Source organism: Eleutherodactylus coqui, chromosome 10 (assembly GCF_035609145.1).
Source record: "Eleutherodactylus coqui strain aEleCoq1 chromosome 10, aEleCoq1.hap1, whole genome shotgun sequence".
Classification (NCBI taxonomy): Eukaryota; Metazoa; Chordata; class Amphibia; order Anura; family Eleutherodactylidae; genus Eleutherodactylus; species Eleutherodactylus coqui.
In genome coordinates, this window is record NC_089846.1 from 77227804 (window position 1) to 77253829 (window position 26026).

Consider the following 26026-nt stretch of genomic DNA (forward strand, 5'->3'; position numbering starts at 1 on the left):
ATCACCACTTCATGCAACCATCTAGAGTCCTCATGTTGTAGGCCTTCAATGCCGGGACCGGAAGACGTACTTTACCTGAATTTGATCAGCTCAGTCGTCCTTCCATTCCGCCACTTCCTGGGATCTTTTCAGCCAGCGAAAATGACTACTGCAATTTTCTAACAATACTATGCACTGCTCTGTGATTGGCTAGTGCTGACCATATGTGCTATGCTGACCAATCACACTGCAAGTATAGTGTATAGGTAGTCCCAACCCTACCAATGCACTATAGGTGATCAGGTAGTCTAAAGATGGTAGCGGCAATCTTGGCTGCTCAAAAACTGGAATTGGCAGAAGGGAGGGATAGGTGAGAAAAATCAAGTACTGGTAATATAACTCCTTCACTCTTTGGTCCAGGGACAAAATTTTGTCCTGCAACTGGAAGGTTGCTTTAAAGGGAACCTGTCATTATCACCTACAACTGACTTCACTGGGCAGCAGGGAATGAAAAATCAATTACTTGTAATATTTCTCTTTCCTAGTGAGCTCATGTACCTCCGCAATTAGGTTCCAAAGTTATCCTGCACCGTATGCAAATGAAGAGAGAAGAGTCATCTGGCCAAGAAGAGTCAGGCTGATTCTTGAGCTGCCGAGGCAACTACACGCCTTCTCTTGATAGGCAGGATTTTCCGTGTAATGGGATGCAACAAGCAGCCTATCAATAGAAAGAGGGTGTGGTTATCTCAGCCGTTAACGGACTACAACGGTTCCATCCGGCTGCCATCATGCCCTCTGGCATTTTCACAAACAAAATAGAGATGCGCAAAGAACGACTTATCTGAGAGTTTTGTGGAAATCTTCCACAGAGGCTCCTTGGGCTTGACATACTCGTAGATGTGAGAGAAGCCTTAGAAGTGACAGAATTTTCATCCCCTCACAGCCAAGAAACTGGTACAAGGAGGCAAAAGAAATGGTGAAGCAACTCAGTCATGATGCCAGGCCAACAGGAGGGCCATGGAGGAGAGGATGTGACGTGACAAAACTGTATGGAGGACCTTTCTAGGTGGATGCTGCAATGAACGTTGGCATGGAACGACACTAAATATTAGGCTAAGAAACTGGAACATGGCACAACCTTCCAATAATGAAAGCATAAAGGCAAGACGATATATACCCAACTGTAATATAAATCAGCAACAAAACGAGCTTTGAGGCACAAGGGCTCTTCTTCAGTAATTCAGGTATACGTACAGCTGGGGCTAAAGGTAAGTCAGTTTTAGGTGATGGTGACAAGTTCCATTTAAAGCAACCTTCCAGATATAGGACAAAATTTGGGCCCTAGACCAAAGAGTGAAGGGGTTATATTACCTGTACTTGATTTTTCTCACCTGTCCCTCCCTTCTGCCAAATTCAGATCAAGCTGTGTGTCTGGAGATCCCCATAGTCTAAAATTTTGTAAAGTCAATTTTAGGGTTGGGACGGTGGTGACAGGTTCCCTTTAAGCCCATTGAAGTCTGCATTCATTGTACAATAACCAACGTGTTCAGGCAAGATGAAAGATCAGAATACAAGGTTAAAAAAAATATATATATATATATACACACGGTTAAGACGCTTCAATTTGTACATTCAAAAAATTTTTTTATATGCAAAAAGACATACACACTGTATATGTGCAAAGACATCCATGTTGTAGTTTGCCTCTAGGACTCAGACTCATTTGGCTATAAAGGTCACTTTACTGAGGTGAATTAACAAAAGGGAAGGAAACTTGAGAAGACAAGTTCTCCCTCGATGCCAGGAACCTTGGTTGGCGGAGATGATCTCTTCCTGAGTGTGTAAGTGTAGCTCTGTCTCACCAGTATGCCCGAGGTCCGCAAACTGCTGCTGGTCAACTTCATGACGGTTCAAAGTGGTTTATGAATTCCTTCATATAGCTTCTGCACCGCGATTCGAGAGGCTCACATGGGTGGTGTACGACGTTCCACCACCTCTTACAAACAAGTGAGCTTCTTAAAGGTGCAGACACAGTAAATAGCACCTAAACATATTGGACCCTCTGAACCTCTCACAGAGAAAAATAAATTTTTTTTTTTACTCCCTGGCTCGCTTTTTTGGCGAGTATTTACCTAAATGTGGAGAAAGGAGACCACCTTATGTCCATGATGGATCATACCCTCCCCAGTTTTGAGGAGGTGCCAAAAACACCCTTCTACCCCTATGAGTAAAAGACACAACTCCCATGTAAGCCACACGGGCCACGCCTGACTTCAGGTCATCCATTACACCAAAGGCCCTGGCCATGGCCTTGAAAGTGTCTTTAGTTGTGTATTCCACCCTTACCGTCCTCCCACCGGGCACTTGCCCTTGAAGAACCTCTTCTGCCCGAACTTTGGGTGCTCCATAAACTTGCTCCACAAACCAGGGGTCATATTTTTCTTTTAAGAGGTACGAAAGGTCTATTTTTGTGAAGGCCACAGGGTCCTGGTTCAGTTTGATGAATCTGAGATGCTGGTCAAAAAACTGACCCTGGCTGACACCTTTCCTCCCAAATGTTCTAGTGCGAGGCAGCTCTGGTCTCAAGCATGCCCTCTCAAGTCTCTGCTCAGGCCTTCTAACCCAGTCATCCCAGAAGGCTGCTGGCCACTTTGGCTCAAGTTCTTCCCATAGCTCCCGAAGTAGCAGCCACCCAAGACCTGGGAAAAAGTCAGAACGGTGAAGTATGGCGCTGCCCTTGGCTTCCACCAGCGCCTCCTTTCCATTGTCATTCCAGGCAGAGATGCACCACAGAGTGGGATCCTTACGTAGGAGATAATACGCACTTAGGAAGTATTCATAGAAGTCTGGAGCCACTTCCAGGTCGTCTTCCACTACGATCGCAGACTTGTAACCCATCACCTTGAAGATCTGAAAAGTAAATCTGCGTTGTTACAGGCAGTTCAGATTTACCATGTGCTTTTACGACACTATGTTTACAATATATTTCAGAAACGTAAGTTAGGAGAATTTCCCGATATCTATCACCATACATGCCTCCAACATCTGCCACTCTATAGCCATACATTAGGCATAGGCTCCCATATTAAAAAACATACCACACACTATAAGTTTCATTTGCAGGATGCCTCTGTAAACTTGGAATAGGGCAGTAGACCAATGATGGTATTAGTTCAAGTCAGTATCCTGGCAGTTGGGCGGGACGCTCATATTATGGGTGCAAAACTCTGTCTGAAAAGCTTTCATCTGAAACTGGTCTTAGGAAAGGTTGACATTATCATTTAATGAGGTACTCTAGTAATATCAAGTTATCCCCTATCCATAGGACAGGGTTTAACTACCTGATCAGTGGGGATCTGACTGCTGGGACCCCCACAGATTGCCAGAAGGCAAGTCCCGTGCCCCCCTGTGTGACTGGCAATCAGTTGAGCAGCAGTGCGGATGCTCGGGCACTGGTCCACCCATTTCAATGGAACTGCAGGTGATATCCCAAGCACTCAGCTACTTCTGACAGTCCCACAGAAATGAATGGAGAGGTGGCTGAGCATGCACCCTGCTGCTCTACTCATTGCCAGTCACAAAGGGGGACACGGGACCTCCATTCTAGCAGTCAGTGGGGGTTCCAGCAGTCAGACTCCACCAATCAGGTAGTTAAACCCTATCCTTTGGATAGAGGATAATGTGATATTACTGGAACACAGTTTTAAAGTGGTTGTCTCATTGCAGGTTTTGTCTGTCATGCAGACACCCCAGCTGTGGCTCGTCCCAAAGTGTATGGCAGCGGGTCATCGCACACGCTAACCACCGCTTGACTCACTTCAATGGGATGGCCAGAGAAGTGGTGTGCATCGGGGACCACCTACTACAATACACTTCAGAATCAGCCGTGGCCGAGGTGTAAAACTTGTTGCGATACAACTCCTTTAACTTTGATACCATAAAGGAAAGAGAACTGACCAAAATGCCAAAAGAGAGAGTTATCAAGATGTAAAGGTGCGGTGAACACAATAATCTGCTTAAAAATTAAAGTCACCTTGTATGTAAACTACAGTACATTACTTTATTGCTTTAAATTGTAAAGAAATAAAGAATGCAATGATTTGGAAATCTCATCTAACCACAGAACAGAGGTGGAAGGAGGGACGACATTGTTTAACTTCATTAAAAAAAATTAGCTCATTTAGAGATTACTGGCAGCAACACATCTCACACAAGCTGGGACGGGGTAACAAAAGGCTGGATGAGTAAGTGGTCCTAGTGAAAACAGCTGGAGGGTCAATTCTCTACTCACATGACTATGTATAAAAGAGCACGTTAGAGAGGCCGAGTCTCTCAGAAACAAAGATGGTCAGAGGTTCACCAATCTGTGAAAAACTATGTCTGAATATCCCACCATGTACAGTAGATAATAATATCAAAAGAGTCAGAGAATCTGGAGGAATTCATATGCACAAGGGACAAGGCCGATGGTCAGTATGGGATGCTCGAGATCTACAGGCCCTCAGGCGTCACTACATTAAAGACAGGCATGACTCTGTAATGCCAATCACTGCATGGGCTCAGGAATACTTCCAGAAATCTATGTCTGAACACAGCTTGCAGTGTAATCCACAAATGTAAGCTAAAGCTGTATCCTATAACAACACAATCTAGGAACGACGGCGTCTTCTCTGGGCCAAAGCTCATTTAAAATGGAAATGGCAGATTAAAAATTATTTTCGTAAGCCATGGATGCCGTGTCCTGCGGACTCAAGAGGAGAAGAATTATCCAGCTTGTTATCAGCACACAGTTCTGCATCTCTAATGCTATGGGAGTGCATTAGTGCCTATGGCATGGGCAGCTTATACATCCTGACAGGCACTATCAATGCTGAGCGGTATATAGAGGTAGAACATATACTCCATCCAGACAAGGTCTATTTCAGGGAAGACCTTGGATTTATCAGCAAGACTACGCTAAACCACATACTGCATCCATCACAACAGCATGGCTCTACAGAAGAGTCCAGGGGTAAACCAGCCGCCTGCAGTCCTGGCCTTCCACCACATACTGCATCCAGCACAACTGCATGGTTTCCCATGAGAAGAGTCCGGGGGCGAACCGGCCGCCTGCAGTCCGGACCTTCCACCATATACTGCATCCATCACAACAGCATGACTTTACAGGAGAAGAGTCCGGGGTGATACGGCTGCCTGCAGTTCGGACCTTTCATCCATAGAAAACATTTGGCGCATTATGAAATGAAAAATCTAGCAAAGACGACCCGGACTGTGGAGCAGCGAGAATCGTCCATCAGACAAAAATGAGACAACATTCTTCTCCAAAAACTCCAGCAATTGGTCTCCTTACTTCCAGAAGAGGGGATGCAACACAACGGTAGACACAGTCCCACCCAACTCTTGTGAGATGTGTTGCTGCCATCAATTTCTTAAAATGATATGATTGTTCAATTTCATTAAAAAAAATTAACTGTCTCCCTTCCCCCTTCCGCTATGTGTTCTAGGTTCTACTAGGAATAAAATATGGTTAGATGAGATTTCAAAGTCACTGTATTCTTACCTTCTTCACGTTTATTTACATTTTACACAACACTCCAACTTTTTTTCAAATTGGGGTTGAAATTCAGAGCTGCATTCACAATTCTTGAAAACTGAAATATCAGTATTCTTTAGGTACTTGAAGGTGTTGCTCCACAAACATTAAAGTGCTCAGCTATCATATTCAATCCCGCCGAAGGCAAATGCAGTGCAAGTGCTCATCCGTGACCACTGCTTCATTCACATGGGGGACTTGGGACCACTGCTGTCATGATCACTCAGGGTCCCAGTGGTTGGATCATACTGATTATATCAATTCTGTGGACTCATCCAGTGAAAGACAGAGATGCATCTGATGCAGCTCATTAATATTCATATTCACCTGTCTCTCAGAGGCAGGGGGCAGGGTGAACCGCAAACACATGAATTTTAATGAGCCCCACGGGGGTTATCTCCATGACTTGCTGCAAACTGAAATAGAAGTTTTCTCTATAACTTGGATGTCCTGTGAACAAATATGAATTTACTGAGGATCACACAAAGTCTAACAATTCTGCAATTGTAATAATTAAGAGCGATGTTCCAGTGTGCCGATCCCGCCATTACATACTGAGGGTTCTCCGATTCCCTCCCAGAACATCGACCTACAGTGTCCAGCGCCAGTGATCGTACTTCAGTAGCGGTTTCTCGCTGCCACCCAACACATTCGTTGAGTACTCTAAGAGGACCAAAAGATTAGCAGGAGGTACCATAACAAGTACATAAAAGTGAAATCTACTCAGAGGGCAATCTTTCTCTAAATATTCCAGTTCTAAAAAATGTTCTGTTCTGGGTGATCTACTAGAAGATACTTCAGGGTGGGACAACGCTTATAAGCCTGTACGTATAACCAGATGCTAGAGTCAGGTTGGCGGATCGCTGATGTTGGTGAAAGAGATGTTGGTATCACAAGAGAAAACACATTGACTTCTATGGGAGAGTGTTGTTATTTTAATCCTCTTCAAGCTAAACTATGTGGATTAAAGGCGCAACACTTCTACCCAAAAAAATTGGAATGAGGGAAGTACCCGATCCTGCTTTATTACTTTGGTAAAAATAGCCAATATTAACACGTTTTACTCCTCTTCAACTTAAAGAATAAATTATAAATCTTGTTATTTGTATAGCGCCAACTTACTCCGCAGCTCTTTCAGATAATTTTTTATTTATTACCCCCCCCTAAGCTGAGTGCTTATTTTACCGACATTGAAAGCACGGAAGGCTGAGTCAACCTTGAGACGGCTACCTGAGCCACGCGGGGATTGAACTACTTTCAGTGTAATCCTGCCTGTGATGATAATGAGATGACTGAGAAGTCGAAGCTTTCTCTACAGAACAGGAAGTGTCAGACTTTTCTTAGACTCTGTAGTCAGTGTGAAAACGGATTTCAGGATTTTTTAAAAAAAAAATAGATCGTGACATCAAAATTTTAAAAGAAAATAAAAAAAATCAACAAAAATTCTTTACATTTTCTGATGACACCTTCCCATTAAAAAGTTAAACACTAACTCTGACAGACACCTTTCCTTTCAAATGTTACATTGCAAGGCAGCTCTGGACTCTCGCAGACCCCACTGCTCTACATGGATGGAGCACGTTGTGCTTAGGAGGGTTTTCACATTAAAGAAGGCAAGTCCTGGAAAGAACAATCCGATTAATTAGAACAGGCAGACTTACCTGGTTAAGTGCCCATTTATAGTGCCTGGATATTTTATAATAGCCCTGAAACTTTCTATGTTCGGGGGGAGCTGGCACCTCGGAGAGGTCAGGCTGATTGATGTGAGTGATAGCATCCCCATAGGAGTCAATAACTCTTGCCGTTTCTGCATGGCCACAGTCCTGGCTTACAATGATGGGAAACTGCTCCGCCGAAGGCCGGTACTTAAGCAGGGAGTCCAGGCACTTCCTGACTGATGGCCGATCACATGCTACGACGAGAACTGGAATGACTGCTGACTGTGCATCGGAGGCCACAGGCGTCGGCGATGGTAGAGACACATTGGACAGCCGCTGCGGCAGCTCAGGTCCACGTGCAGCATTGGGTGGAGCAGGTCTACGATGAAGCAGTCCACTATAGTGGTGGATTTGTTGCAGAAGCTCCTTTTGTTTCTCTAGCTCAGCTTCTGCTTCTTCAGCCAGCCGGATGACATGTTCTGTAAGGTCTGAAGCATCAGGAGCCTTTGGGCGGCTCATGAGGTAGAGGAGAAGGATGGCATTCCAGGAGATAAACAGGGCCGCCCCCCAGGCCGCCACGCTAACTTTGCGCGGCATTCCCCTGGGGGGTCCCGATATGTACTTAGATGGGTGAGCTCTTGAAACTATGGACTGGCAGGGTTCAAATCAGAAAAGGTTGATGATTTGCTGTTTGAACCACCTTTAGTTCATGGTACTTTGGATCTATACAGCCAAGCACAAGCGTCAAACAGGAAATGTGCGGCGTCTACAGGTGACTAATACTGTCCGCACGATGATCCTACACGGAGAGATCGCCACAAACATAACACTCCCGGTTCCAAGTCTGATTGACCTTCTTCAGACAAAGCAATCTCAAATCCAACGACCTGTAGAGAAACGGGAAGAGATCAGGACATTTTCTACTAGTTGCTAAACAGACAAGCAAGACATTCATGTGAGTGTAGTTCCGTATGTACAAAGCACGCCCGCCACACTAACCCCTTAAATGACCGCCCTAGAGTGTTTTTACGATGGCTGTTCAAGATACTGCTTTCTAACCAGGGTTCTCCAGAAGAAGAGCGTGGTGCTAGACGTGCTTCACTCCTGGTGCTCTTACTAAGACCCTAAAGCCCCATTCACATCTGCCCTGGAGGCTCAACTCCGAACGTCTTACCCCGATCCAGCACAAAGTACTGCAGTATGCTGCATTATTCTGTCTGGGAAACTTTTCAGTCACATGTTGGACGGAGCTCAGTACAGCCAATTGGGTCAGTTTGGAGCCATTTGAGTCCGGCAAGCGGCATATCTGATGGTTCTGATAGTTTTGTGGTTGGAAATCAGATCAGATAAGAGGTTCCGATTGGAGACCAATAAAGTTGGTTTCTGACTGTGGGATATAAGGAACTTAGACCGAGGGAGGGGGCTCCCATCGGCTCCTACAACACAACTGCGGGGCTCATTGATTTAGTATGGCAGCGAGGGGTGTAACAAAGACTCCCAAAATTTGCTATAAGCCACAAGCGTCCTGAAGAAGTTGCCGACGCAGTGTAACGCGTGTTGAGGCTTTTTCCCATGCATCCTCGTGGTGAACACCACGTCGAAGGGTGTGTATTACATATGGTTTTCTATGCTTATTATCAGTTGCCATTACCAGTGTTTTGGTGTATGATGGTTACTTTATTATCTATTTACTTTGAGTATTTTCTGTATATTTGTATGTTACACAGCCGTAGGTTCTTTCCATCTACTGGGAGTCACCTGTACTCTGCCTCTACGGCCGAGGGGATCTGGTTTGCTCCATTATCTCCTTTTATATTGCATTTTAGTGTTTATCTTAATATTTACTTTTCATAAAGATTAGTTTGGATTTTCTACCCTTGTGCGGGTTATTCCAGCAGGTTTGGGATACCCATGTATGTATATTGGAAGTGTTTTGTAGGTTCCGTGCTATAAGAATTTGTCCATTACATGAAATAGTTTAAAAAAATGGAGCTATGGTGAAACTGCAGTTTTTTTCTCCACACCCCCTCCCAAAAAAATAGAGCAATTAAACAATACATAAAATGAACCCCAAAGCAGTACCAAAAAAGTACAAAACGTTCCACAAAACATAAGCCCTCATGCGGCTACAGTGATGGAAAAATAGCTGGCTCTCTCAGAAAACAGCGACATTTAGAAAAAACCTTTTGCTCAAAAAAATGTTTTTTTGTGGGACAGTACTAACATCTAAGAAAACTTCTTCGTATAGATGTACTTGACCCATATACTAAGGTGAAAGGAGTTGTCCAGTTGTAAACTACTGATGGCCTAACCTTAGGATGGTCCAGCAATAGTAGATCAGCGGAGGGATACTGGTGTATTATGTCGCCACCGGAAGTAAGGGGTAGTGACATAAGACAGCAGTTGTCAGAAATGTTTCACACTCCCATTTTGTGATTGGCTGGAGGCGTGCTGACATTGGCAACATCTGGCCCGGCGGTACACCTGAACAACTGAAGATGGCGGCAGCGGAAGCAGCAGAAGTACCGGGGCCAGCCGAACACATAAATAGAAGGGCAGCATTGGGAGCGCCCGCATCAGCAACACCGGCAGCACTGCGGAACCATACAGCAAAAGGGCAGCAATGTGAAGCTCGTTGGCCACGGCAGCAAGTTTAGGCCAGCGTCGGCGGGGCACATAGGCAGGCGGCCGCAGGGAGAAAGGAGTGTCGAGAGCACAGTGCGGGGGCACATGGGCAGGACAGGGTTGGCAGGGGAAGATGGTCAGCTGCCTGTAAGGGGAAGGGGCCCTGAGGCGCAGTGTGAGGACCGTGGGTGGCCGGGAGCCCCATGTCAGCAGCGGAGGGGAAACGGTGCGCAAACCTACAGTGTTCCGCAGCAGCGTGATGGGGGGGGGGGGAACATACCATTAGCGGAGGAGCAGTCTGGCGGGGGAAAATCACCGTGTGGCAATTTGTGGCAGGGATGGAGGGTTAGATTCAGGGCTAAGTGTAACAGTTAGGCTTATATTATAAAAGTAAGGCTAATTGTTATACTTACCCGTCACCCTAACCAGAAATCAAGGCACGCTGCTCTCTGCCTCCTCAAACCACTGCTGGATCCGCAGTCAATCGGGAGCTGGGGGTGTGACAGGGGCGTTCCTCCTGTCAAACCCCTAGCTTTCGGTAGCGTCAAGTTACACCAGTACCCAGCAGAGGTCTACCACATGGGACACTCACTGATCAGTTAGCGAGGCTAGTGTGCTCATGCACTGAGACGATTTCTACAGGAAGCGGATAGCTCTGTTCTCTCTGCAGTGGCCAGACTTGGTATTGCAGCCATTCACTTTAATGGGAACTTTGCCTGCAATACCAAGCATCACCACAGCAGTAGTAGCAGTGCTGCCTGCTTCCAACAGAAATCAGCTCAGTGCTCGGACTTTAACATGGAAAACACATGCGATTTTAGGGGATTAAAATAGCATAAACACAGATTACTGGTGTAAATGAGCGCAGTAACTAAGTGAGGTGCGGAAGGGGGGTTAGGTGCACTTTCTGCCTCCTAGCAGGTCTGAAGGCTGCGTAATCCACCGCACTGTACATTGGGTCTGGTTTACCAAGCCTGCGAGATAACGCTATGTAAACTGACGATACGCCGCCACGTCGCGGTAATGTTATCTTGCCAACACAGTCCTGAATTACACAACATGGAACGGAGTAAAGAGATTAATGCCGCTCGCAGTAATTGGCCGGCATCTGCAGTCAACAACCCCTGGTTGTCTGACCTTCTGACATAACATTCAGATAATTGTAATGAGCGATTACTGGAGATGATGCAAACAGCGACAGAAGACCCGCCAGGCGGGAGGAGGGGGCGCCGCACTGTATGCAATGACCGATGGACACGGCGAGGATTCAGAACATGTAGATCCTCAGCTGAAAGAGCAAATTTCGAGAGTTAGCCAACACTGACCTCTGCAACAAATAGGATTACGTGTCTTTTATACAGCAGGAATATTTTGTTGGCCAATCAGTGGACCGTATGAAGGTGCAACTGATTACCCAACAACCCAGCAGATGCTCATTAGTCGGGCGATCGCATCTTCTACTTGACACCAACAATTACTGTGGTCAGTGGTATGTCACAGAGTGAACCGGGATGTGGAGGTGACACTTATGAAGCTCTAAGGGGAATGAGCCATCATTTGCTCCTAACAAGAGGCTGAATTGGGCTGTGTGAAAGCCCAGCAGATGAGCGCCAATCTTGTCATTGCCGGAAATCGATAGTGCCTTTAACATAGTGTGATGATCAAAAACCTTCACATTCTTTTTCCTAATCATCAGACCGTGTAAAACAGCAAATGATGAGCTGACAAACGAGGAAACATACATTCGTTGGGTGATGCGTCTGCCAAATGATTATCATTGTTGGAGGCCCATCTGGGACACGCGGCTGACAATGATGAAGCTTTATGGGGGATGAATGATTGTAGGAATGCTTGATTTTAACCTGATAGAACCTGGGAGGCCCCAGGAGACTAGCGCCATGCTCGCTGCTCATCATTGATGGAATAGGGTCTTCTACATGGTCCTATAATTGGGCAAGAACGCTCATCGGATCGTTCCTCTGCCTGATCAACGGGCTATGTAAAAGTGAAAACGAGCACTCAACCAATGAGTCAAGGCTCCTTTATTAGCTCATTTACGCATGGATAATAATGCTCGCTGCTCAGTTGTTGGTTATTCCTATGTACACAGAGATGTGCAGCCCCTGGGGAAAGATCGCTTGCTCCCTGGGAAGAGTCTGAATCCGCTGTGTTATGGTCCTTTTACACAGGCCGAGAATCTCCAGATCCTCGTGTGCCCGACGGAACCAGCTGATGACGTCATCACAACCTCGGGCAGCCCATCTAGACTGCATGATCCTCGTGCGCCCGATGGAACCAGCTGATGACGTCATCACCAGCTCGTCTGCGTTTGGGCAGCCTGCCTACACTGCATGATTCTTGTGTGCCTGACGGAACCAGCTGATGACATCATTAGCTTGTTCGCATTTGGGCAGCCTGTCTAGACTGCACGATTCTCGTTGAGCATCGCTCAGTCCTCGTTCACTTATTGTTCAGTTTTTCACCCACCTATGTGAACGATAAGCGTTGGATTGGCACGATGAGTACCCAAGCCAACAATGGTTTTGGTGCTGACAAACTAAATGACGAACGAGAGCATCACGATTCTCACTCATCGTTTAAACTGAATGATTATTGTTTGTTTGAACGATTTTCCGAGTGATAATGTAAACAGGGTGCAAGTAGGAACTCCAGCAGGTGGGTCTGACAGACCAGGTAGATTTCGTTAATTGGCCTCCATCTAGGGGGTAAAGTACTCAAGGATCTTCGAGTACGATCCAGAGGAAAGAGGCTCCATGTAGAGAAGGTTCGGTGGTCAATGCTATTCATGCGAGGAGTTAATTCACCTTTTTGCTTCCCCTCTATGCAGAACATCATCAGACTGAGGAGATCTATGAGGTGCTTTCCAGAAACTGCCATGCTGCATCAACGGTCTGGAAGACCGCCAAACTCAGCAGAGTCCTCTACAAACTGGTAGAACGCACCTCACCCATAAGGCAACGATGAGGTTTATTGCATAGGAAAGGAAGAGCATGACAATGAGTCCCAACACAACGCCCTCTAATTACGGACACGGCCCAAGCAAGCTGGTTTTTCTACTTTGTTATACAAAAAATCCTCATGTTTTACGAAACTAAACTGAACTTTGCTCGCCCTGCGGGGTGAACTGACCCGCGACATTCGTTATCGCACCACCTGCGGCTTCCTGACATTGTTGTTTTCAGGGACCCATTTCCTTACTCCCCTCCCCCACCTCAGATTAACCTCTTCTAATGAGGAATTAAGGGTTTTAAATAGCCAGTTAACCAGATTAATATAAGAAGAGTAAATTGACAGCTGGGGGCGGGGGCACATAGTTCTTGGGAATCATGTGACCTATAAGTAAGCACCTCCACCAAATGGACACGTGAAACCAGTAGAGATGGAGAGGAAGCAAATAACTGCGCAGTCAGCAAGGGAAGAACAGCTGGGAAAGCGTTGAAGAGCGTGACTGTCCACAAGGACTTACCGACTACAATGCCCAGTATGTCCTATTACATGGGGAATAACAGTCCTATTTGAGACCTCTCAAAGTATAAAACGTTTCTTGACATTAAGTTGATAGAAAACCCCAGAGCTTGACAGCTGCCTACTTAGCCGTGCCTCTATAGGACGCGGCGGATGCTTCGCCGTGCCTCTATAGGACGCGGCGGATGCTTCGCCGTGCCTCTATAGGACGCGGCGGATACTTCGCCGTGCCTCTATAGGACGCGGCGGATACTTCGCCGTGCCTCTATAGGACGCGGCGGATACTTCGCCGTGCCTCTATAGGACGCGGCGGATACTTCGCCGTGCCTCTATAGGACGCGGCGGATACTTCGCCGTGCCTCTATAGGACGCGGCGGATACTTCGCCGTGCCTCTATAGGACGCGGCGGATACTTCGCCGTGCCTCTATAGGACGCGGCGGATACTTCGCCGTGCCTCTATAGGACGCGGCGGATACTTCGCCGTGCCTCTATAGGACGCGGCGGATACTTAGCATGTAAGACATGGGAATTCTGGTGTGGATTTGTCCACGATGGAACGTCATCACGTGAAACAGCCCCCATTACAGCAAAAACAGGATGCAGGTTCACATGTAAGCATCAGGGAAGGTTTCTGCAGTACGAGGGGGGGGGGGGGGGGTAACTACACGCGCAGTGGGGGGTGCCCACGCACAGCACAGGAGGGGCCACTTACAACCGCAGTACGGGGGGGCACTTTGTAACAAACTACGAGAGTGGTGGCATAGGAAGGGGGGTCACCATTCTACTAAGTATATGTGATCCTCCCAAAAACAGCGCTATCCTTCTCCAAGGGCAGAGCCGGGTATTGCCAAAGGTTGCAGCACACCCAACAGACTTAAATCCTTGTACTTCCAGCTCACCGTAGAGGATTATACATGACGGGACTGACAGATGGTGCCAACGAGTAAAAAGAGGGAACTCACAACTACAAGAAGTTTAACTATGAGACAGAGCCTTTCGGTGACCGAGAGGAAGAGACTGTCGTGCAATTACAAAAGACGAATATAATATAAAGTGTACAACATAATCAGACCTGTAGATCTAGCGACTGCTCCACCGAGGAAACTCTCCACAACTTTCCAAACTTTTTCTCCTCTGCGTCTCGCCTTCTCCCTCTCCTCCTTCCCTGAGCTCTACTGCTGTCGCTCTGTCAGCGACTGTCTGGCTTCTTCCTGCTCTCTCCAGGAAGTCAGCTGAAAAAGCATTAGATTACAGTCACACGTGAAAGAGACAGCCCCAAGAAGGCGGTTCTCTCATTATCACCCACTCCAAGACAGACACGTACAGGCAGCGGTCACACGCAGAACACCACTACACGACCTGGCTTATATTTTGGTGCTGAGAACGTCTCACCATGTATAAAGTAGCACATAGCAGAGCTGGCCCTGCGCACCCATGGGATTAGATACCTGAGATCCTCCAGGAAATACACCTGTGGGTTCCAAGAAGAATACAAACGTAACTTTACGACCGAAGGGCGACTTTGGCCGCAGAACAGGCGGCCCCCGAGATCCCCCGATCTAGTGGAACTTAATGCAATCACAGTGCGACAAGTTGCTGCAAGAAATCCAATCTTGTGGAATTTTTTGTTAATTGCAGTAAATTATAAATTGCAACACGAAAGCATTGAGTTCGACTACTTTGTAACTTCGCCGTGCGGTGATCCTTGTCTGCAGTCATCTGTTTACCAAACAACATTGCCCCTATAGTGCCCTCTGTGCTCGGAGCGAGCGTACTTAATCCCATTTGCCGCCACGACTCAGGGTCACCACCCCGCGGGGGCTCCTCTGTTGTGCAGGTGAAGTCACTGAGAACCACCCGAAGGCTGCAGGGTCACCGTTCCAAACCCCTGGCATCATTGCATCCAGGATGTGGGCGCCAATGTCGGGAGAACAGACGGTGACCCTGCAGCGCTCAGCTACATCATCAGCCATGCCGGGACCATGAGTAAGTGCACGGGGGTGCCATCGGGGAATGTTGTCCAAAAAGCACACAAGCCCTCTAAAGGGGCACAAGCAGCTGCACAGCATGTAGCGCACCCTCTTGTCCAGCCGTCAGCTAACCGGTTTAGGCCACGTCTGCATTAATCATGGGGTCAGATCCACGTCTACGGCATATTCCGCTGCTCCGCCGGTCGGCTTCTTGGGCGCAATGTGAGATTAAGTAAGGTCCCGGATGCAACTGTGACACCCGTTGTTTGCGGGACGACCCGCGATTCTATTGGTACCATTTTGGAGCACATGTGACTTTTTGATATAAAAAAAAAAAAAAAAAAAAAGCGTCAGCGCGCTTGCATGACCGCCGCGCCATTCCATCTCCTCCCCCTCGGCAGGGACACCTGAGGTCCCCCAAGATCAACAAGGTATCCTCCATCCTTTGGGTTGGCAATAACTTCTAGTTCTGGTACAACCCCTAGAAGAGGTGAGAGGTCACTCGCTTCATCCCCACATGTGGATGTCTAGTCCGTGGGCAGGAGAATCCGTGTGGCCTACACTGAGGCATGAACCGCTGTTAATACGGGACCCCGCTGCAGAATCCGAGCGACTTCTACTGGAACTCGAAGTTCCACAACAGAAACACTAAAGCCTCTGCAGAGCATCAGAGAAAGAAACCACGGGGGTCACATGGTAACCTCAAGGCCTTGGACCCCCCCACAGGGGTTACACAGTAACCTGACAGCCTCGGACCCTCCCACAGGGGTCACACAGTAACCTCACAGCCTCGGACCCCCCCCCCCCCCCCCCCCCCCACACAGGTGTCACACGGCAACCTCACAGCCTCGTACCCCCACACAGGGGTCACACAGTAAGCTCACAGCCTTGGACCCCCCCCCCCCCCCCCACAGGTGTCACACGGCAACCTCACAGCCTCGTACCCCCACACAGGGGTCACACAGTAACCTCACAGCCTCGGACCCCCCCCACAGGTGTCACACGGCAACCTCACAGCCTCGTACCCCCACACAGGGGTCACACAGTAACCTCACAGCCTCGGACCCCCATAGGTGTCACACAGTAACCTCACAGCCTCAGACCCCCCCCCCCCACAGGGGTCACACGGGAAACCTCACAGCCTCAAACCCCCCATACGGGTCACACCGTAATCTCACAGCCTCGGACAGGAGGAACAAGGGACGCCACATTTTGTCACCGAACTGGAATAACAGGTTTTTGCGGTGGGTCAAGAAAATCCAGATGTCCAGGTCGACTATGGGGAAGCAACACTGAGCCCCAGCGCTGCCTGCGAGGTCCCCAGTATAATGTTCGGGGGGCAGGAGCGGGAGAATGTAGGAACTCCAGCAGGTGGTTCTGACAGACCAGCAGCCACCAGGATGGCCTCCTCCGGACTTGGCCTGTGGACAGTTTATGTCCCCCTTCCCCCTATGTACCTGCGGCCTTTCCTGGAAAAAGGGCAGAGTACAGCGTGTGCCCTCCAGCCAAACAAAAAGTTACCCAGCGCCCGCTCAGCCCGCCGGGAGCGCAAATCCTGAGTGCCCAGCGACCCCCTCCGTCTGCTACGGCTGGCTTGGCCCCAATCCAGAAGCTTTTCAGCAATGTCACTGATGATGATGATGATGGACAGGTAAGGCCGTCGGGGGTACTGGAGGCAGACATGTTCCAAGGCAGCGCATAACCCTTCCGTCAGGGGGGCACTCGGCTCTCCAAAATGCTGGACTGCAATAGTGAAAGTATCAGTTCTCACTGCAGTCCTAGCATTCTATTCATGAACCAGGAGGCTCAGGATAACCAGCTATAAGTCTTTTCCACAGAGGTTAGTGCGCAACAGGGTGGATGTACCTGACTATGTGATTATTGGGGGGGGCGGGGGGTGTCAGCCTATGTATGGAGAGGCAATGTGCAGCGATGACCCCGTAGGACCCGGGAAGGCAGCTTAACACCGATAGGCACTGAGCAGTGAACTGACAGTTCTGTGGTAACACAGCCACCAGCCAGAACTTCACCAGCCGTTATGGTTCAGCCTACCGAAAAATAGTCGCTGGCTGACTAGTCATCGCCAGGTGTAATCAGGTAATGGTTGCCTTTCAATGACTTTGCAGGGAGGTGCACCCCCTGCCAAGTGCTCACAAACACGGCCCCTCCGGCCCCCGCTGCTTATCATGGACACCGCTGGTTTGGCGCCCCCCCACCCCCCCAAGTGCTCACAAACACGGCCCCTCCGGACCCCGCTGCCCCTCACGTACACCGCTGATTTGGCGCCCCCGCCAAACGCTCACAAACACGGCCCCTACAGCTCCCGCTGCCCCTCACAGACACCGCTGGTTTGGCGGCCCGTGGGGTTCATTCCGAGACCGCCTGCTTGTACTTATGTGCGTTCAGTGGACTCCGTAAACAATCAGTGTGTTTGGGACTGGGGGCAATTACAAGAACACGCCCACCAGAGAGCCTCCCACCCCGCGACTGACAGACGAGTGATATCTCGTGCGAATTAAGGCCCATTTAGACACAACGATTATCGCCTAAAATCAGTTAAAAGTGTTGAAGGTGAGCGATAATCGTTACGTCTAATGGAGCTTTAATCCTCCCAGCCGTTCGATCAGCAATCATGAAATTTAACAACGTGTAAAAATGCAGAAACAAGCAGATTTTGTGCTTTTGCGATTATTTTGATTGACTTTTTATCTGATCCTTGTCCTGAGTGAAGCCCATAGGGCCCTTCTGCATGGGGCCACTGTCGGACGCAGATGCCCCGCAACTCGCCCGTCGATAATTGTCCCAGCGCATTACACCGCTAATGAATGGAGACAGAGCGTCCAGGGATTAGTCACCGCCCCCTACAGTCAGCTGGCTGTCCTTCATAAGTGACACCGCCTGCTCACACGGGATGACACCTTAGTCGCTGCATGCGGGGATCTGAACGATTCACTCGCCCTCACATAGGTAGGGACGTCACGTGACAACAGGGGGACAAAAACTGTCATTTAGGGTAACCTTCTACTAGTTATTACATTGCCATAATATAAGCACTAGTGGTCTGCAATGCGGCGATCGTTTTTGTGCCAGATTTACTAACTTAGACTTTTTTAGACACATTTTACAACTCATCTGACAAAGGGGTGTTCCCTTGTGGAAAAGGAGGCGTGTTCTAAATGTAACATTGTGCACCACTTTTTAGTGTAAGGCAAACCAACTAGTAGGTGGTATAAAGTGAGACTAGAGCAGCTGCCAGACAGGGGTGGTACATCCGCCCCCGACTATCTGCAGAATCTGACAATCAGTATAAGACCGGATGCCTCACTTGCCCAGAGCGCCATCTCCACATCGGCGTCTCCATCCGCTTGTCTTCATCTTCCAGTCATAGCTGCACCTGAAGACATAACCAGAAAATGCAAATCAGTGAAATACTTGCATGAAAAAAAAATATTAAATCGAAAAAACATATATAGCGAACACAGGAAGATTGTATTAATACAGAAAACGGTCAGCCGTTCAGACTGATATCGCAGACGCCGCCGTACGGCTGTGACGAGGAAAACTGAAACCCCTATGGTGCTTGAAAGGTGAAAAGGAAGGATGGCCGGGTCTTAAGGGGTTAATGGCACTATATAACGCATCGTTAGCAGATGGCAGCCGGGGGCCTATCGCATTGCAGAGTAAGCGCCCTTCGTCTTACTGCGGAGAGCTCCCGGATTGGCGTTACTTGCTGCAGCGCGCATCCATGCGGCAGAGCTCAACCGCACAGATTCCGGCTGAAAACACGGAGCAGAATCTGCAGCTATTCTGTCGCGGAGCCACAAACGGATTTATGCAGTCAATGCGCAAAATGCACGCGCAGAACTGGCGCGTTTCTGCGTGAAGTAACAAGTTAGTTTGTGTGAAAGTGCACTGGAAATCTCAGACGTAGATTGTGCCCGCGTGGCAGGAAGGCTGGTAGGGCTGCACCGCATGTGGCGTGGGTTCAACTCTTGCACCACATCAGTCATGATCACCTTGCACCACATCAACGGAGAGCAACGGGTTAAATGAGCCCGTGTCTGAAAGCTACAGCCAAGGTTCAGCAGCCCGTCATGTAATAATCCTACATTACTACACCAGTAATACTCCAATCACAGCCGAAGCTGCAGCCAGAGACTTACAGTGCATCATGGGAGCCCATCTGACTGTGCTCTATTGTAAATGCTGCTCTGGGTGTGACTTCAGGTCAGTAGGACATAAAGTTCCTCCAGCGGCTTCAGGCCAGATCCTTGGTACATCTGTGTAAGATGGAGGTCCCGCCTGCTACAGGCACTTTCATACGCACGCAGCGTGCCGGATCCCAGCTGTCTGCCAACACCGCAAGCAAGTACTGTCGGAAGGGAGAAGGGCTCGTCCTTACTCCAGTCATACCCAGAGCAGCATTCAGGAACAGTCAGATGTCCCAAACATCTCAGCCATTACTGCGCAAGAACGACCTGCGCTCCTACAGCCAGCAAGAGTCTGAATGCAGCTTTGGATGTGACTGGAGTAAATGCTTGTACCAAGTTTGACTTCTGCAAGTGAAGCTTGGCGACAGGCAGAACTTTCTTCTGGACATCATGTTTATGATTTCATGTCACAGCGAGCCCCCGGGTGACGCTACAGGAGCTGGTGACGTATCCTCAGTAGCAGAGCGGCAGGCGTCCACCGATCAGCTGATTACCGCGCGTGCCGTCAGTCAGATGCGTCAACACTACAGCGACCCCCTTTGCTACTACATCAAACTAAATGGGAGCTGCGTCTGCAATACAGACGGTGCTATCTGCTTCCAGTGCTGTCCATACTGGGGATCAGCTGAACAGCAGACCCCCGCCGTCCAACTACTGAGAACCTATCCTGAGAATAGTAAAAGTCCTGAACGCCCCTTTAAGGTGCCGCTGCACATTTGTGTTCAGTAGTCTTAACTAGCTGGCGACTCTCCGTTGTGTACGGGGGCGTTAGAATACCCCCGACGGAAGATGTTGGGGGGAATGTATTGCAAAAGTTGAATTTTATCACCTGATCCTATTATTCCACAGGGGATAAGCAGCCACCAGAGCTGTCCGACGACGGCTTATCTCCCTCCACACGAGTGTTGGGCAGAGGACACATTCACATGTATGGGGCGCGGGGAAAGTGATAGTTGTTGGACGTGCGCTAGGGCTGTTAGTCTGTGGGTCACCCTCAGTCATCTGCATGGAGGCGGTACGACTCAGCTGAGTTAGGGGCGACATGGCCGCAGCCAACCCGAATGTAGGGAGTACAAAGACCAAACCGCTAAGAGGTGATGCGGGGACCGCAGGTCGGCGCCTTCTAGGGAGCGAGACGACTCTCCATTCTGGGTGATTCTTCAGTGAAGACTTCCATGCGTGCCGCTGCTGCGCCAAAATACTTCAACCGCTCGGAGTCGCAGCCCATCCCTCCCCTTAAGAGGTCCTTTACTTCTCCAGTGACTCCGGTTCTCGTGACGCGCTGTACTTCTGCTACTGCCACATTTTGATCAATATGTTTTGTATTTATTTAAACAATCCAACATTTAGAGAAAACCTGGAAAAATCTGCATTCTTCTACGAATCACAAAATGACAGATCTGATGTACCACGCGCTCCTCATTTACATAAGGCGTATATATTCCACGGAGCGCCATGTTGGCATCATTTTTTAAATGGAGGTTAATTTTTTAAGACCTTACAATCTGTAGGGCCGGCTTCACAGGGCAAGAATTGTGTATTGCGAGACAGATATGAACCCCCATTCTTCTGAACGGGTCACACATGAGCAAGGTTGTCCTGCAGGGCACTGCGATGCGAAGCGGGACTCAAATCGCAGCATGTCATGTCTTTCTGCGTGTCCTCAGGGGCCGGTGCGCAAACCTCAGCCGCGGTGGGAGGTCACTGCAACCCCGAAGTGACGCGAGGTGGTTTTCACACAAAACCGCCTTTCATCCTCAGGGGAATTCCCATGGATGGCGAAGCCGATAGCCGAACGTGATTCATGGCCCCATACCGCCCTCGTGAAGTTAGCCGTAGGACGGCATCACTCATAATTTGTTGCGCCGTAGATGCGAATACGGCGCAAGCAAGGATTTTGCTTCCTGAGCATCTAAAAACTGTTATTATCGTCCGTCTCGCTATTGAAAAGAATTCTTGTGCGATTTGCACCGGATCGTCTCCACCTGCACCTTTCATCACACATGTACGTTGGGCGTATTTGCAGACAAAACCTTCAACCAATGACCATGTGTATACGGGTGCATCATCTATTGGCTGCAATGTTACAAAATAGAAAGGACACCACGTTCTCATGGCGGCCCCCGCTACAGGCAGCACAGTCTATGCAACTCTATGAAGCTTCCCACAAAGAAGATTAAGGCCGGGCGCACATGGGTGTATGATTATTACATATTACGCATGCGCTCTACGCCTGTATAACACACATCTAATTACATCGCCTTACATAGTTCCAATCACATTAGCGCGTCGGAATTATTGCGTAATACAGGAGTGCAAAAAAAAACAACGCAGGATGTTCTCTTTTGCCAGGTATATACTATTCTCTATGGGCGCGTGTATACACAGGCCCGGACAGAACTACGTTGTGTATCGGCGACCCGTATAGTCACCATTCGGCTCCTGAGCTGTATAACACTGCATTATCTCCCCCCCAACAGCGGTTTACGCTTAAGATTGTGTGACCCCGGCCTAAAGAGACTAAAGTTGCCTGAATTGCCCATTTTCACCATTTTAGAAAATAGTCATTTAAAAAAAAAAAACTACCGGTATAAATGAAAGCAAAAAAAAAGAGAAAAAGAGAAAGGAACAATTGTTGACGATTACCGACGCGATTTCAGAAGATGTCACTTGGAGTCAAGTAGACACAGAATTGTGCGCCACATTCCACAAGCTAAACCGCGTCCCCCTGACAGCCGGATTATTGCGGCACGTTATTGAACGTCACCAGATCCCGTAGGCCTCGTTCAGAGAACAGAATATTTTGCTCATGTGCTGTCCGGTATTTCACAGACAGCACACTGACCCATCATAGCCCGTGAAGCCCTCCACATCAGCACCGATGATCTGTGTGGTAAAACCATGGCTGCACGTCCTATCCTGCTCTATATCGGAGGAGAGAACAGGACGTGCCACGTCCACCGTCCTTGAAGGTCGAACTGTGTCCGCATGCTGTCCAGACAAGTCTCAGACACAACTCGCAAAGAACCGGCTGAATGAGGCCTTCGTTGGCTGCAGGCCCAGAATGCACCAGATAATCTGGTTGACTGCCGGCCATGACATCGTCCGGATACGGCACCACTGGACATCAGGACCTCCGGTTCATGTCTATGGTGCAACATTTCACTTATTTAAAGCCTTAAGCCAATATGTTGCACTACAGAGGTATATTAACCCCTGACATCCAGCCTACATTTACACCAGCTGTTGGGTGTCACTATATAAAGCGAGCTCGATACACGGCGGGCCGGCTTTGACTTGACCTGAAAAGTCTGGCTGTCCCAGGGAAGTGTGGAGCTGCGTCCCATCAATGATATAAGTAGCCCCAACAAACATTCTGCTGCCACCATTCTACAGTAAGACTCATGAAGCCTCCAAGACTCCTTGTGAAACCATCCTAAGGTGAGAGAGGACTCAAGACGGAGAGTGGTTAGATGACCTCCCACAAGGCGCCTGGTGGACCCTCACAAGTATTACTGAGGATTGTGGCAGGAATAAGAAGGTCCGGATTTTGTTAAATTTGCACACCGTATGTTCTGAGACAACGGGACGCCTCGTGTCTCTCCAGATGCGCTTCCTTCTGGACCTCTTCCCCGACTCAGAGTGACCTGATGGAAAACCGCTATCAGAACAGATGGATCCATCGTCGTCAGCAGGTTTTTGTTGGTCAGTCACAAGAGATTTTTCCGAGAAACATTAGAGGAGCCCAATGTAAGGAGAATTTATGCGATTACCAAGGAGAAGACAATCCCAGATCTCGTGTAGCAGTCTGGGCCCCTAGGAGAAATACAAATCACACCAGCCTTGTTGTGGTATCAAAAAATGTCTAATTTATTCTAAGGTGTATGTGGTTTATATACCATAAATGACATCACAAGAAAAGTATATACCTCCAAGATTAATAAGAATACAAGATATGTTAAACATTTTAGTTTCAGCCTAAGTTATACCTTTTAAGTTACACCTTTTAAGGTGTAACTATAACTTACAAAGAAACCCTTATGATTTCAGTGAGAAGGTATGCAGGGGGGGGGGGGGGGGTCTGGGAGACTGTCTAATCTTCTGTCTGTCTTTATTCCATACCATTCACTGGTATATAGAAAAGGTTTCGTTTAACCCCTTCACTACTTATACTAGCAGGATGCTATATCTTTCTAGTCTACAATCTAATAGCAAAAACAATTAACTGATACATTGATCTACAATTTTCCTAACACCCAACATCATCCAGGCCGAATAGGAAACCCAATGGTGTGGCGTTACGCCCCCTACTGCTTCCATTCTACAAATGTATTCAACCCATCCTAGTTCCACTCGGTATTATTGTTTCTTGTCCCCACCGGAAGCAAGGAGTGACAGGAGGAACGCCCCTGTCACATCCCTAGCTTCCGATAGGGTCAAGGCTGCAAGGTGCTAGCAGCGTTGTGTGCATTCATTGTTGCCAAACCAGGAAGCTTAGAGTGAGAATTAGTTTTGTTCTTAGGCTTACATTATGCCATGTAAATGCTGGCATGTTCCAGCAGTAGCATGCCAGCATTTACACGCAATAATCTAAGCCTAAGAACAAAACTAACTCTCACCCTTAGCTTCCTGTTCCGGCAACAATGAATGCGCACGCTGCAGCTCTCACTGTCCCTGGAGCTCCAGTCCAGCGTCTCACTGCTTCTCACCCCTTGCCGCGTTGTTGTGCTCCGCCTGGCGGCACTTCTGTGTTAGGGCTCCTAGCAGTCTGCCGGATCACAGCTGTGTCCCATCCGCCGGCTCTTTGTTGTCATGCGGTCGCTGCCTCAGTGCTGTCCGACGCCCAGTAGCCCGCTCAACCCTCCGCCGCCTCAGTGCTGCGTGCTGCCCAGCCGCAGTCTGCTCCATTGTGGGCGCCGCCTCGGTGCTCTCCGACGCCGGCTACCCTGCTCACACCTGCTGCCGATATGCTGCTGCCGAGACTCCTGGTGCCGCAGTCCTGAGGACAGCACTTTGGCTGGGGATGTGTTTCATAGCCAATCACTAGCTGGGGGTGTTAACTTTTTTTTACGGTGCTGTATTACGTCGCTACACCTAACTTCCGGTGGCGAAATAAGACAAATAATACCGTTCCATTCCAGGATGGGGTTCTCAGGTTACATGAATGTCAGCCATTTGTCAAGGCAGTGGATGTGTATCCAGTTTACTACAAACCCGTGTGGCTTAGGACTAGATCTGGGGGCAGCTAACCCAGAAACAGTCCCAGTTAAGAGGCAGCTTAACTGGGACTGACATAAACTGGTCAGATTTACCATAACGCAGTACCAAAGGGTGTAGGCAGAGATGGGACCGGTGACCAGAGCCAAGGTCAGGACAGCTAGAATACTTGCGTAACAGAGAAACAGGCAAGCAGTAGACAGAGTAAGCATGCCTGTAAACAAGCTGTCAGGAGTGGAGATGACGAGAAAGTGGAGTGGAACGGGCACCTCAGGTGCCCCCCCAGTAGGAGAGGTGCGGCTAACTACCCCAGGACCTAACAGGATTGACCGTGGACTACTAAGCTGGGTGTGCTGGTTGGCCATTGACAAAGCAGGCTGTGTGCCTACATGCATTAAGGGTGGCAGCGACAGACTGCTTGGGTCAAAAAAAGATGTGGTATCTGCCGCTGACAACAGGAGCAGCAGGACCGGAGACTCGATAAAGAAGTGAATAGGAAAGTTTGCGGCCCAAATCATGGAACTATGTTTTTTTTAATTCCTGTGTAAAGGTAACGTCCCCTGCTACAAGCACCGAGTCATAACGGACTCCTAGGGGGACGTCACACGGGGACATTTTCTCACCAGACTGTTTTTGCCGGCGGTTTGCCATTGCCTTTCCCATTCATCTTTTACCTCCTAGCAAGCTGGGTACTCATTTTACCGACCTCGGAAGGATGGAAAGCTGAATCAACCTTAAGTCAACTACCTGAACCCTGTGGGGATTGAACCCACAACCTTCAGGTCGTGAGCGAGAGCTTAGGACTGCATTCTGTTGCGTTAACACGAGACAAGTTTACAAACGATTAAAGAGGAGGCTGTGCACGTTCCAAAAGACTGGTGACCAATAGCCATGAAAAATTACAGCTCATTCCCAAATGACAGGGGCCAACATGGACCTGGGTAGAGAAAGATAGTAGTGTAGGACCATCATCTATGTTACATGTTAGGCCGGTGACACACAAGCGTATTCCGGGACCATTTACGTGTCCCAGCCTGACTGCAGGTTGCCTAATCCAAACTCCATTGCTGTAGCTGTCTGAGGATTGTTCTTTGCAGAATGAACTGTATTTTTCAATGGTACTATTTAACGTATTGAAAAACTTTTTAAAAATTCTAAGTGGAGAGAAATTGAAAAAAAATTAAATTCCGCAAACTTTCGATGCGTCTTGTTTCTATGGCACACAAACTGCAACAAAAATGACATAACTTCATTCTATGGGCTGGTACGAATACTACGATACCAAA

General features: G+C 48.5%; 1 protein-coding gene across 3 annotated transcripts in view; it reads right to left on the reverse strand.

Moving 5' to 3' along the window:
• Positions 1-1548: 1548 nt before the first annotated feature.
• Positions 1549-26026, reverse strand: part of MGAT1 (alpha-1,3-mannosyl-glycoprotein 2-beta-N-acetylglucosaminyltransferase) — a 35056-nt gene continuing 10578 nt past the window's right edge. The window contains exons 2-4 of one of the 3 annotated variants that reach the window (XM_066581359.1): positions 18642-18706; positions 7234-8117; positions 1549-2889 (exon numbers count right to left, since the gene is read on the reverse strand). In XM_066581359.1, coding sequence (XP_066437456.1) covers positions 2137-2889; positions 7234-7827 — 1347 coding nt within the window. In that variant the 5' untranslated portion in view covers positions 7828-8117; positions 18642-18706 and the 3' untranslated portion in view covers positions 1549-2136. Of the gene's footprint in view, positions 2890-7233; positions 8118-14414; positions 14577-18637; positions 18707-26026 lie in introns of those variants that run through there. The other 2 variants (XM_066581360.1, XM_066581358.1) reach the window with 2 other exon arrangements.